The 14409-nt window shown below is 35.6% G+C and overlaps 1 protein-coding gene and 1 long non-coding RNA gene across 2 annotated transcripts; one reads left to right on the plus strand and one right to left on the minus strand.

Moving 5' to 3' along the window:
• The first annotated feature begins 3403 nt into the window (after nt 1–3403).
• LOC108364690 (uncharacterized) lies at nt 3404–10189 on the plus strand. The gene is made up of 3 exons (XR_001847795.1): nt 3404–3414; nt 9211–9213; nt 10092–10189. It is a non-coding gene; the product is annotated as an uncharacterized LOC108364690 (long non-coding RNA).
• A 1289-nt stretch (nt 10190–11478) lies between these two features.
• On the minus strand, nt 11479–12638 carry LOC108364686 (ATP-dependent DNA helicase PIF1-like). Its single transcript, XM_017618471.1, has 2 exons — nt 12227–12638; nt 11479–12152 (listed from the first exon to the last, which is right to left on the minus strand). The coding sequence occupies exons 1-2, from the start codon at nt 12636–12638 to the stop codon at nt 11479–11481; spliced, it is 1086 nt and encodes a 361-aa protein (XP_017473960.1).
• Nucleotides 12639–14409: the final 1771 nt, after the last annotated feature.

Consider the following 14409-nt stretch of genomic DNA (forward strand, 5'->3'; position numbering starts at 1 on the left):
ATCATGATTAATTTTAATCTGACTAAACAGTTAATCGTAACCGCGATAAACAAATTTTTAATCATTAACTCTTAATTTGATCAAATAGGTTTGGCGATTAATTAACTTATGCTGGAATTTCCCTGTGCACACAAAGCAAGTTAATCCGGTATGGCTAAGTCGGGTTTCCTCATCAATCTAAGCAATTTGGTGTGCATTTTCATTAAGATATATACCAACAAACGTTTTGCAAACTAGGTTTGTAAAAGTTCCCAGTTTATGTATTACTAATAACAATAATTATTATTTTCTTATATTACGTGCTTTTCATAAGCGTAAAACACAAAATAATTACTATAACTGGTGTTTGGTTTCAAACTCGGACAAACTAGACAAATTAATCAGATTTTATTTTTAATTGGATTAACGATTAATGTTTTAAATTAATTAAACGTAATCGCAGCCAGCGATTAACGATTAAAAAAAATGTTATCATTAATTGTACAGTTGATTACGACTAATTAATTTTAATCGTCAAACGCGATTAACATTTTAATCGTTATTCAGATTAACAGTTTGCCAGCACTGTGTGAAATCATGTTCATATTTAGGGAGAAAAATGGACGTTTTTGGAAAAGAGGCGTAGCACCTCCCATACTGACTGAAAGTTTCATATTGCATATCTCTTCAAATGTTTGGGGTAAAGCACTCAAGCTTGGTTCTATGCTGCATATCTCTGGAGGTGTTTATTGCAGAGGACTGGAACTTGGCACCGAGATGTGTATACAAAATTAATTCCATACTCAAGGAGAAAAATGTGCGTTATTCGAAAAGGGGACATGGTTCCTCCCGTACAAATTTACTGTTTTATATTGCTTATCTCTAGAGGTGTTCATGGTAGAGTACTGGGACTTGGTACTGGGGTATGTAAAATCAATTCTAAATTCATTGAAAAAGATTAGGGTTATAAGAAAAAGGGGCGTGGTACTTCCAGTACAAATTTACTTTTTCTTGACACATATCCCTGGACGTGTTTGTGGAAGAATACTGGAACTTGGTATGGAGTTGTGTATACAAAATGTATCAATTGCTCATGGAAAAAATGTGAGTTATTAAAAAAGGAGGCATGTCGCCTCCCATACATACTTAAAACTTCTTAATACATATCTCTGGAAGGATAGAAAATCTCTCGAAGTATTTTAAATTTGTTATGGAGATTTATTTTATAAGTGCCGCACTGACAGAATAAATTCCATTAAATGGAAAAGGGAGAGCCGGATTCGGCCTTTTAATCTAAGGCTCTCTTGAGGCATTTGCTACAGTAATGAGAAGTGGTATTTTATCAAGGCCAGGTTACTAAATTTGAGTTGGAAATATTAGAACCCGCCGTGGCACCTCCAAGAAGGTTACACGTTCACGCGTCGTATACCTGGAACCATTTTAAGGTAAACTTAGAGGGATTTATATCTTTCGTATGCCTAGCGCGCAGACGAGATTTTATAATTTCATAGTTTTAAACGGCCTAAATGCCTTAACTCGCTTAAAAAATAACGAGCTATAACGAAATGGGCACAGAAATAAAATCTAACATCGTTAAATTATTTTTCATATTTGTATAAAAGCGCGGGGTGAAACCCGCGGGTATAAGCTAGTTTATTAATAAATTCGTCTTGAAAAATTCACTTTTTTGTGAATTTCGGAGTGATTTTTATGTACGGTGACCATCCGTCCTTTATTTCAAAGGGCAGTCCTTTATTTTAGCTCTCTGTTCTTTATAATTTTTTTCAAAATAAAGGACGCATTTTGTCCTTTATTTCTTAATCTGTCCTTTAAATCAGTTCTGGATTTTTCAGAGGTAAATGTTTGAACAGAGAATATAAAATAATAAAAATGCCCCTTATAAAATATAATGAAAACTTTCGCACCTCTCTTAAGGGTTGCTATTTAATCGATAATCTTCGTGCAATCTATAAATCACGAATCATTGCTAATACTGATAGAAAAATTAATATACATACTTTGAGTAAAATTCTCAAAAGAAAGGGGAAAGTTGGGCCCAGCACTTGTTGCACGCTAAGTTTCAAAACTGGCATTTAGTGTTCATAATTCACTGGAGACTTAATTTTACATTCATTTGGTCTTTTTTTTTGAATGAAAGCTTATAAAATTTGCAAGTGTTCAGTGGAGTCTTATTTGTGAATTTTTTATTTTAAATTTTTTAGTGCAAAGTGCAGAAAAAGTAGCAATTTTGAAGAAAATGTATTCTACTTTTCAGTTAATAAATGTTACATAATAAAAACCAGTTGAAAGCAATTGTTTGGTTCTTCCAAAATGAAAAAAAAACACCCAAAAATTTGAAATGTTCTAAAAAATTTTCACCAAAATATTTTTTTTTGTTTTTATTAAAAATTGGTATATGCAGTTTAATAGATGATTAAATTTTATAATAATAAAGAGCAAGGTGCAAGTGGCTAAGAGTTCCCGTTGATTTTTAAAAATAAAACAAACGCATTTATTTCCCATTTCGAAGTGTTATCGAAAAAAAAGATTAAAAATCAACACAATCTCTTAGCTACTTGCAACTTGCATTTATTATACTACAATTTAATAATCTATAAAACTGCATACCCAAAATTTTTCTAAAACTCAAATTTTTATTTTAATTTTGGTGAATTTTTTTATAACATTTCAAATTTTTCTTGTGAAATTATTCTTCATTTCGGAGGAAACCTACAATCGCTTGCAATTAGGTTTTATTATGTAACATTTGTTAACTGGAACAGGAGAATCGATATTCTTCAAAATTGCTACTTTTTCTGCACTTTCAAAATTCGTGCTCAACTGGTCTTTTACTAGGTTTATAAGCTTTCATAACAAAATAATAATCCAAGCGTCCTTAAAAAAAGGGAAACTTGTACAATTAGATAATATAATGTACTAGTAAATGTTTGATTTAAATTACGATACTTTTATCATTTTGAAAAAAAATGTCCTTTATTTTACGTTGGCTAATATGGTCGCCGTAGTTATATGCAAATATACTCTAGATGGCGTATTCGGAGGTATATGCAAACGAAATGTTGAATACCTTTGATAATAGAAAGGTATTCTGCACAAAAATACTGTTTATAGAGTTTGCATTTCCATTGTCAAAATGCTAATTTTAGACCATTTTCCAATGCTTCCCCGGGGGTACGTGGAAGCTTTCGAGAAATCAGGTGTGACTTTTTACCAAGTATGAACTGTGCTCGATCTGGTGGGTTAGATATCAAGACCCACCCCCCTCCCGCTCCGCCCACTAACCCAAAAACCGTGGGCAAATAACTAAACATTTCGCGTTAATATTTCCGCGTAGGTTTACACAATTATTGAAACATTACAAGGCAAAATGAAGTCTGCAGTGGCAAATTGTAAAAGTGAAAACAAAAGGCAAGCGTGCGATATAAGTAAATTTTTTTATATACATATCTAAATACATATAACTTCATGCATTTTTCCAACGTCCGGCATGTGCTGAAAATCGTACTTACCTAAAGGGCTACATGCCGAAAATTATTGCTACGTGTTCCTATTTAATAAAACTTCGTATATTTATTAATTCCTGCAAAATTAGACCATTGCCAATTGCACCAAGATGACGTCACACATAAATTACGCTCAAAAATTCTCTCTCATGGGCGCAATCTTGTATTCTATCATTCTTGGCTAGTACTCACGCCGTTTTTTCTACACTTTTAACTCAACCACTACCGTATCGTATAGCAAAAGCTCATCTATTAATTTTTATATTTTGCTGCTGAGTGGTAATATCTCTTTTTATGGTTCAGTATGGTGGATTTGAACCACTATATTGATATGGACTCCAGCGGTAATGGAAACCATAAAGTACTTATAGATATTCTGTGCAAGAAAACTGAGGGCCTCAATGTGGTTCATTTTAATGCGCGTAGTTTGAATGCAGATCAACTTGATTATGTTAGGAGTATATTTGATGAGGCTGCTGTTGATGTAATTTAATTTACTGAGACTTGCTTCAGTACTGATGCTTCGGACTTCTATGAAATAGCTAATTATAATTAGGTAAGGAATGATAGAAAATTTAAAAGAGGGGGAGGGGTCGCGGTGTACTGTCGGTCCAACCTAAAAGTGAAGTCTTTGGCGGAGTCGGTTAACTCTGAAACACAGTTTTTAATTTCAGAAGTTTCTGATGGTGTAGCTAAGGTGTTGGTCTCCTGTGCGTATAACCACCTCATAAAAAAAATTAAATTCAAATTATTTTTAAGATAAATCAAATATTACACTGTGAGTATCGATCGAAATGATTTTTAAAAGGCTTTATTTTTTATTTATATTTAGGAGGGTTGTAACCTGTTTCAAAAAGCAAGTTCGACTTAAATAAAGGCAGAAAATTGAAATGTATATCCTGATGTGGATGTCGGACGAAAGAGGTTGTGATTTGAAAATATTTTGCAGAGCGTTGCCACCTTGTTACAAAGTTAGATTCAATATAAGCAATAGGTTCAATATATTACTTCATTATGAATATAAATCAAAATTGCCTTGAAGAAAATTTATTTCTAAACTGCATGTAGGATGGTTGCCACCTGATTTTATAATTAAATTCAATTTTAATTAAGAGTTTTAGATAATTTAAATATATAACACAATACAATTGTCAAACGAAAAAGGTTTAACGAGGTTTTTGTTTAAAAATAATTTTAACGGGATTGCCATCTCTTTGAAAAGCCGAATTAAATTAAATTATATGAAATATTGAAATATGAGCGTAGAACAAAGGAGTACTAAGAAATATTTAGTTTGAGCATTTATAACATTAAATAGGGTTTCCACCTGTATAAAAAGTTAAACTCAAATTATTTAATATGTCAAATGACTTATTTAAGTATAGGTATCAATTGACATGGGATACAAATATTTTCTTCTGAAATATATTTAAGAGGGTTGCCGTATATTTTAGAAATTAAATTCAATTATATTCATTATATAATTAAACAATTTATATACACAATTTAAATTTGTGTCGCAATATGTGTGTAAGGCGAAAAAGGTTTAACACGGTTTTGGTTTTGAAACATTTTGAACAGGGTTGCCATATGTTGCCAAATTATAATTTAATTAAAGTAAGCATAAGCTAAATACTAATAATAATAGATTGGCGCTTACACATATGTTAGTGTTTGACCGAGCTTCTCCTCCGATTTTTGGTGTGCGCCTTGATGCTGTCACACAAAGAGGAGGGTCTACAGTTTCTGGCTTTCCTATATATTCAAAAATAGTACCTCCCCTGGATTTAAGTTTAACTAATGATTTAACTGTACTTTAAAATAGATAAGTTAACGGCCCTTAATGAATTTTTTATTTATAACACGGTGCGACAAAACATAAACATAGCATAAATGAATATACCAGTATAAAAATTCTGCATACTCAAAATGTTCAATACGTCCTCATATTTATACATACATAATTGCGGAGGAATATTACAGAGTATACGGAAGACTTTATTTTCTTATATTTTTCATATTCAATAACGTCTGGTCCGGCTATTTGGTTTACTACACAGGTATGTAGAGCTAAGAATTTGAAAAATACATCAGGGTTTAGTTGAGATATTCGCTTTTGACCACTATGTTTTGTACATTTCCAAATCCATGAGTCCTCTGGGTAGCGACCGAACACTAGTTTGGGAGCGAGCTAAAGTGGGAGGGCGTAACACCCCGCGTGCGCTGGGTTTGGGTCCCGCCACATTAAAACCCTGCGCAATGAAAAAAAAACACATGCCTCGGATGATACCCCCTTTTGTTGACGATCACGGCAAACATAGGAAGGACTATGATTTGAGGGTATGCACCTGGAATATCCGAACCCTTAATCGGGAAGGTGGCTCTATCCGGCTGGTTGATGTCCTAGGGAAAATAAACGTTAACGTCACCGCCATCCATTAAATGCGATGGACGGGGCGAGGAAGGTAAGCGTAGAGCTTTGCGACGTCTAATACAGTTGCCAAGTATTTAAAGGAGAAATTCAGCCTCCACATAGAAACGGCGGGCTGAGGTTTTTGTTTAAAAATAATTTTAACTGGATTGCCATCTGTTTGAAAAGTCGAATTAAATTAAATTATATGAAATAATGAAATATGGGCGTAGAACAAAGGAGTATTAAGAAATATTTAGTTTGAGCATTTGTAACATTAAATAGGGTTTCCACCTGTATAAAAAGTTAAACTCAAATTATTTAATACGTCAAATGAATTATTAAAGTATGGGTATGAATTGACATGGGTTACAAATATTTTCTTCTGAAATTTATTTAAGAGGGTTGCCGTATATTTTAGAAATTAAATTCAATTATATTTTGATATAATTAAACAATTTACATACACAATTTAAATTTGTATCGCAATATGTGTGTAAAGCGTGTGTGTGTAAGGCGGGCTGAGACTGATCGACTTCGCCGGGTCCCGAAACTTGGCAGTATGTAGCACTGGGTTCTAGCATAAAAAGATCCATCAAGCTTCAAGAGCATATTGTGATAGACGGAAGGCATGCTTCCAGTGTTCAAGGTGTACATACGTACACTCCGAGGGCCAAACATCGACTCGCACCACTATATTGATGCAGCCTATATAGGACCCCGCCCCGGTGCAGCAAAACAAAACAAAGCTGCTTGAGCTGACGGCCTGTCAACTGAGCTATTCAATAACGATGGCAAGGACCTAATAACGTGAATGCCCGACGACTGGAATTAAACTGCGCTCTGCCCAATCCACAAGAAAGGCGACCGCGCCATGCGTGCCAACTACCGCGGGATCAGCCTTCTAAGCTTAGGTTGCAAGGTTTTATCGAATATACTGTGTGAAAGACTGAATACCACCGTCAAAGAACTGATTGGGCCTTATCAGTGTGGGCTTAGACCAGGAAAATCCACCATAGACCAGGTATTCACAATACGCCAAATCTTGGAAAAGACCCGCGAGAAGGGATCGACACTCACAACCTATTTATCGACTTTTAAGCCGCTTTCAATGGCCCTAAAAGGAGTTGCCTATACGCCGCTATGTCTGAATTTGGCATCCCCTCAAAGCTCAAACGGCTGTGTAAAATGACGTTGAGCAATACCACCAGCGGGGTTTCAGACAGGGCGACTTCCTTCCATGTGACTTCTTTAATCTGATGTTGTACAATATAATAAGAGCTGCAGAACTGAACCGCTCAGGAACAATTTACTACAAGAGCGTACAATTTCTGGTTTATGCCGACGACACTGACATCATTGGTAAGAAAAACCGCGAAGTTTGTTATGCCTTTTCCAAGTTGGACAAGGAAGCAAAGCAAATGGGTCTGGGGGTAAACGAGGACAAGACGAAGCATAACCTGTCATCAAACAAACAATCAGCACATTTGCGCCTTGGCACCCATGTCACTGTTGACAGTTATAATTTCGGAAATGTAGAGAATTTCGTTTACTTGGGAACCAGAATTAACACCGATAATAATGTCAGCATGGAAATCCAACGCAGAATCACTCTTGCCAACAAGTACAACTTTGGACTGACTAGGCAACTCAGGAGTATAGTCCTTTCTCGACGAAAACCACACTCTGTAAGTCACTCATAATGCCCTTGCTGGTATATGGCGCAGAAGCTTAGACAATGACAAGATACTATGGGGTGGCTCTTGGAGTATTCGAGAGAAAGATTTTGCGGAAGATTTACGGGCCTTTACGCGTTAGCGACGGCGAGTACCGTAGGCGATGGAACGATAAGCTGTATGAGCTTTACAACGACATGGGCATAGTGCAGCAAATTAAAATACAGCGGCTCTACTGGCTTGACCATGTGGTTCGAATGGACACCGACCCTCCAGCTCTGAAAGTATTCTTCACTTGGCATTTCCAATTGGCGTCAGTTGGCACAGAAGAGAAACGACTGGGGTGCTTTGCTAAAGTCGGCCAAAATCGCTTTGGCGGTTACAGCGCCAAATAAGAAGAAGAAGATAATAGATCTATAACCTTATCAGTCACACAGTGTTATAATCCCGACGAAATGCTTGACGGGGGTACAGGGAGGGGAACGGTAGATGACGGTAGGAAGTTTATTTTAGGTTAAAGTCTCACACTGACGGGGTTAGGCTTTCAATGCTTCCTCCTCCTAAAATAAACATGCGCAGTCACAAGTTAAGTATTTAAATCGACGAATAGTTTTATATCAACTTTTGTGAACTTCTATTTATGTGTTTTTGTACAACATATTTACCTCTATTGGTCACAATAATTTTAAGCTATAATAAAAATTTATTAGCAAGTAAGTTATTGGTTTTGAATTTTTTTTTTGTTGTTAAAATTACTATAATAATTTGTAATGCCATGGAATTGGTTGCAATATGTTTTAAGTCTCTACCTCTCTCTGATTTCTTTCTATTAACATTTCTTTTTTTCTCTCCCACGTCGAAACCTGCAACCAACTTCCCGTACTGCCTCTTTACCAGGTCTAAGTTTAATGCGTCTAACCCTGGGATTCAGTAATTCAGTATCATCTAAAGTCACTAAATTTGAGATTATCAATTAGTGACTAACTTTGTGACTTGAGACGATTTGGGTATTCAGAAGGAGAGAGTCACAAAAATTTCACCAAAAATGTGTGATGATAGCAAACACAGACAATCAACTGATAGTGTTTATGTATGCCTTTTGCCCGCGCCGCTCAAAGAGTCGCAATGGCCGAGTGGTCAAAGCATTAGGCAGGCAGCCGAGAGGGCCCGGGTTCAAGTCCTCCTCGGCCGTAAAGGATTTTTAGTTTTTTTTTTATTTAGTATTTTTTTTATTACTTTTATTTTTTTTTTATAATCTTTAGATTTTAAGGTTTAAGAAACAAAAAAATAATTTTTTATTTTAAAACATTTGTATGATAGTAATGCATTTTGGTTTATTTCATAATGAAATTCTTGTTGAACAAATTTCCTCGCTTCATTTTCGCGTTTTGTTTTAATAAAATGGAAGGAAATAAGCTTTTCCTCCATGCTTCTATTTTTGTGACCTGCTCTTAGCCAGCTGACAAATTAGTGACTTATTTTTGAGAATAGAGACGTGAGACAGCGTACTGAATACCAAATAGTCTCAAAATCCAAGTTCACCACCAAACGTCACTATTAGTGACTAGAGACCGCTTACTTAATGCCAGGGTGAATTATTGAATCCCAGGGTTAGTCCGAGGTCGTTCTGTGCACATAAGTCTAGAATATCCACAATCTAGCGAAGCAAAAACCACTAATGTGGCTCGATAGAACTTTTTTTGCTGATTTCAACCCAACCAAAATTATCTGACGAAAGTATAATATAAAGAAGATATCAATGGTTAAAGTTAAATTTTCTAATTTTTTTTTTAAATATTAATATCTTCTGAACAATATAACCGATTAAAAAACTAATGACGTCCAAATAAAGGTAATTAGTTTGTCTTTCATGTACATATGTACATAATTTATACGCTATTTTTTGTATTTTTAGTCCGGAAATACAAAAAAAAACCCAAATGAAATAAAAATATATTTTTTTTTTAAATGGCGTTTATATAAAATTAGTTTTATAGTATATACGTCGCATAAAAGGCATTTAAATTATGTCGAAATTAGCAACAATAATTCTTTAATCCGTTAAGTAGTTTCCGAGATATTAAACACATAAAAAATAGATAAGTTGGAATTTAACCTATTTTATTGGCTTTGGTTTTTATTTGTTTATTTGATTGAAACTAGCGTAAAAAGTTCAATCGATCCTCATTTCTTGTTTTTTTTTATAGCTAAACGGTTGGTATTCTAGACTTATGTGTGTGTGTGTGAAATCCTGTAGTACGGGAACATACTAAATGAGAATAAGAAAAAAGTAAAAAAAAAATGTCAAATTAAATTCTGAGTTTCTTAAACACCTCAATGTGAACGCTTGACAGTAGTTCATAAACTCAAAATGTTAAACTCGAGTTAACGGCTCAATGAGAACGTAGTATAACACTATTTGGAGTTAAAGCGAATGTAACCCTTTTTTCCGAATTTAGTTTGTGTCTTTGATAATCCAAACCTGCAGCAACTTGCCGACAGTTAAACGATGTTTCCACTGCAAGTGATTCGCTCTCCCATTCGTAATTCGCTCTCTCATTCGTGATTGGCGCCCCAATTAAGAACCGAATCACGTAATTCGCCATACAAAATTTTGAGAGCGAATCACTTAATTCGTAGGTGATTCAGATCAATCAACAATCGAATCAAGAATAAATCGTTGTCTTCTCTAATTTTTATCGACAACGGCTGTCAAAACACATAGACCACACACTCCCCACCAGCACAAACATTGAAAAAATAGCTAAAAAAATAAAAATAAAAAAGATATCAATGGTTAAAGTAAATTTTTTTAAATATTAATATCATTCGAACGACATAACCTATTAAAAAACTAATAACGTCAAAGTAAAGATAATTAGGGGGTCTTTCACTTGGTACATACATCATTTTCTCCCTTTTTTATATTTTTAAGTCAGTAATACCTAATTAGGGTGGCCAGATGCGCTGATTTAATCATTCCATGTGCTGATTTTTTTCTATTGTACTGATTTTTAAGAGCCCGAAATCAGTACGCAAAATGTACTGCTTTTTCGAATTTGTACTGATTTTTAGATTTAATAAATACTTTTGTAAATTGGTGTATTGACATTTACTTGAGGTTTACATGTTCAAAACAGTGGTTTTTGACAACTCATACGTGCGAGCAGATTGAAAGCATTAATTAAACTTGAACCATTATTAAAAAGGTGTCAACTAGCAATTGTCTCGTTTCCTAGGATTACGCAAAATAACAAACTGTTTGGATTCAACCCAACCCGATTTGCAATCACGATTTGCAGGTTTTACAGGCTGGTTTCGCCATTAATAAATATTATGAAAGGTGGTGGTGAGTTAATCATTTATTAAGTACACTGAGAAGATGACAATAAGAGATTATCTTTTGATTATAATTAAACATCCACTGAGAAATCGGCTGTCAGTATTTCAAACTTAACCCTTTCGACCCAGATGGTACATATATGTTCTACCAAAGTTTAAACATCCCTAAAACTTGTAATTTACATTTAATCACATTTGGAAATGTACCACGCCGTCTGTTAGGAGTTTTACCATCAGCTTGGACTCTACACATTCAGTTTTACATCTCCTGTTATGCCCAGTGTCGTTTTATTTCTGGGGAGAGGCCCCCCCGTTAAAGTTTTTGTACAGAATTCCTTGCGTTTGTGAAGATTTCTTAGTTTATTTAAATAACTAGCTGACCCGGCGAACCTCGTACCGCCTCAGAATCAATAAATGTTATCGTAACTTATTAGGTGAATAAACAGTTTTTTTAACGGTAAAATTAAAAAGAACTCACAATGAATTAAGTTTAATAAATGTACAAAAAACCAGAATTGGTGGATAGGTTGGTTGCACTCTAGTCGATTTATTTAAGCACATTATTATACACGACATTTTTCGTTTTGTTGTCAGGTGCGAAAACGAACAAAGCGGATGGTTTTCCGACACATGAATATGCCACGTAAAGTTGACCGTGAGAGAGACATTCATTTTCAAGATTCAGGCCACAAACACTCAAAGATTGACCTTGTGATTTGTTGATCATCATGGCGAATGCAAGCCGAATCGGAAATTGAATTCGTTTAAAGTCGAATGGTGTATCGGTTGGGATCATCGGAATTCTCGGAATGAGAACTTCCTCACCTTCGAACTTTCCTTTACGTATCGTCGCATGAATGACATTGTCTATGAGTTTTCTTACCAACAAACGCGTTCCGTTACATAGTCTTGGTTGGTTAAGATTTCGAAGCATGATAATTACGGAGCCAACCTTCAGTTGTAAATAGTGCGGTGGTAAGCCAGGCAGATCCAATGAGTTTAAGAAGTCAGTTGGATAGTTGGTTGCTTCGTCTTCATTTGTCACACCGTCTATCGATTTGAAGGAATGAAGTGGACCAATGATTTGCTTTTGGATTGTGATATTTAAGTGGTCTACATCGTTGTTCTTTGCCGCAAGAATTGCTCGTTCACTCAACCAATTGTGATATTTGTGGTTAGCAATTATATTCGGGAACACTTTGTTGATGAGCTCGTCCGTTGCTGAAACGAAATTGCAAAAATTCGGTGGAAAGGAAATCAATCCGTTCGATTGTCGACAGGAACACGGCCATTACCGATAGTCAGCAATTGTTTAGAGAAAGTTTCGGCGGATGGATCATTTAGCAATGCAACTCGCATATTTGTGGTCAGCTGAAGTTCCTTAACAAAGCGCCACAGAGTAGATGATTTCAGGCAAGCGTTTATTTCATCGGCAGCCGTCGATCTTGGAATGACTGGTAATGTTTGGCGAAAGTGACCAGACAGTAGAATCATTGCGCCACCAAAACATATTGAGTCATTGCGCAGATCTTTCAAAGTGCGATTAAGTGCTTCCAATGCGCGTTTGTGCGCCATTGTGCATTCATCCCAGATGATGATTTTACTTGCTACCAAAACTTTGGCCATTGCTGAGTCTTTCGCAATGTTGCATGTCGGATTTTCAGTCGTTTGAAGGTTCAAAGGTAACTTCAATGAGCCGTTCGGCATCCTTATAACAACGTGGCTGCTATCCCAGAAGAAGCAACTGCTACTGCAATTTCCGATCTCGCACGAACAGTGGCCAAAAACAATGACATGAGGAATGTTTTCCCAGTTCCCCCGGGCGCATCGAGGAAAAATAAACCACCGTTTCCATCATCAATCGCCTTCATTAAGGTATTGTACACTAAGTTCTGTTGGGTGTTCACCCAAGTCAAGTTTAACAGAAGGATGCGAGCTGTAGTCAATTGTGCAATCGTATTGAAACGCCACTCGATTCAAATCAATACTTGAATAACTTCTTCGTGCGCGTCGAATATAATCACGTTGTTTATCTGTATTATAAGCTCGACGATTTCTTATTGCTAAATTAGCAGTTTGACGTACTTCCTCTCTTCGTTCTTGTGTTAGTGAAGCACGAAGTCGGATCATACTAACGCGGCGCTATTCTCGTGCGGTTTCTCGTTCATCTGCAGTGGTTTGATTGGTTTTATTCCGAAGTCTAATTGCATTATGACTTCGTTGTGAAAGATTAGATCTTCTGCGTCGCGGCAATGTAAATAGCACTTGAAAACTAATCACATTATTCACAATTACTTAATTAAGAAATTATCTATGAGCGCACAAAAACAAATGTAATAACCTCAAAAAGTGAACGCCTTTGGAGGCAACTTACCGTTTAAAAATCGCAATCGAAAATATATTCGCACAGAAATCCTGGAAAATTAAACACACCAAAATTATCGATCGGATTGATTGCGCGAACAATGACACCTTTGAAATCATTTTTCGCTGAATAATTTCTGAAAAAATTGTTTGAAACGAATTAATAGAATCGAAATCAAACGCAATAACCGTCGAACACTGAATTAAAATTGGTGAAAACTCGGAAAAAAATGTTGGCATCTATCTCAATGGTATGTCATGGCAACTGAATAACTGCCTACTTATTTGACAATTAATAAAAAATTTCACAAACTTTCCTCTTCAAACATTTAAATTTCACGCTCACTTTCTTACTAACGATTTTTAATTACATATACATATGTAACTTAATTTCAGCGCCACCTGGCGGCAAATTTTTTCGAAAGAATTCTTTTTCCTGTTAACAATACATATTTTTAATCTGAGCATAATCGGACCATAAACACGATTTTTAGTAATAACTCGACTCCAATGCCACCTGGCGGTTTTTTTGCAATGGTATTATTTTTTCTATTGTAAATACATATCTCGAATATGAGGCCAATCGGGCCACAAATACGGGTTTTACTAATAACTCGACTCCAGCGCCACCTGGCGGCTCTTTTTTTTGCAATGGTATTGTTTTTCCTATTGTCAATACATATCTCGAATATGAGGCCAATCGGGCCACAAATACGGGTTTTACTAATAACTCGACTCCAGCGCCACCTGGCGGCTCTTTTTTTTGCAATGGTATTGTTTTTCCTATTGTCAATACATATCTCATATACGGGCTTTACAAATAACTCAACTCCAGCGCCACCTAGCGGTTGGTTTAATAGTTATTCTGCTATTCGGAAGGTAGACAAATTCAAAAACCAAATATCATAAAAATCGCTCCAGCCGTTCTTGAGTTATAAATGGTGTAACTAACACGACTTTGTTTTATATATATAGATAAGTCAAATAGGATCAGCAATACGATTTTGAGTAATAAATCGACTCCAGCGGCACCTGGCGTTTTCAGTTGTGGACTTAAACTGTACAGGGACCTATTCAAACAAATACAAAGTTCACCCACCAGAATAGGTCTATT

The sequence above is a fragment of the Rhagoletis zephyria genome, unplaced genomic scaffold (assembly GCF_001687245.7).
Source record: "Rhagoletis zephyria isolate East Lansing unplaced genomic scaffold, Rhagoletis_zephyria_1.1 Rzeph_scaffold_01634, whole genome shotgun sequence".
Classification (NCBI taxonomy): Eukaryota; Metazoa; Arthropoda; class Insecta; order Diptera; family Tephritidae; genus Rhagoletis; species Rhagoletis zephyria.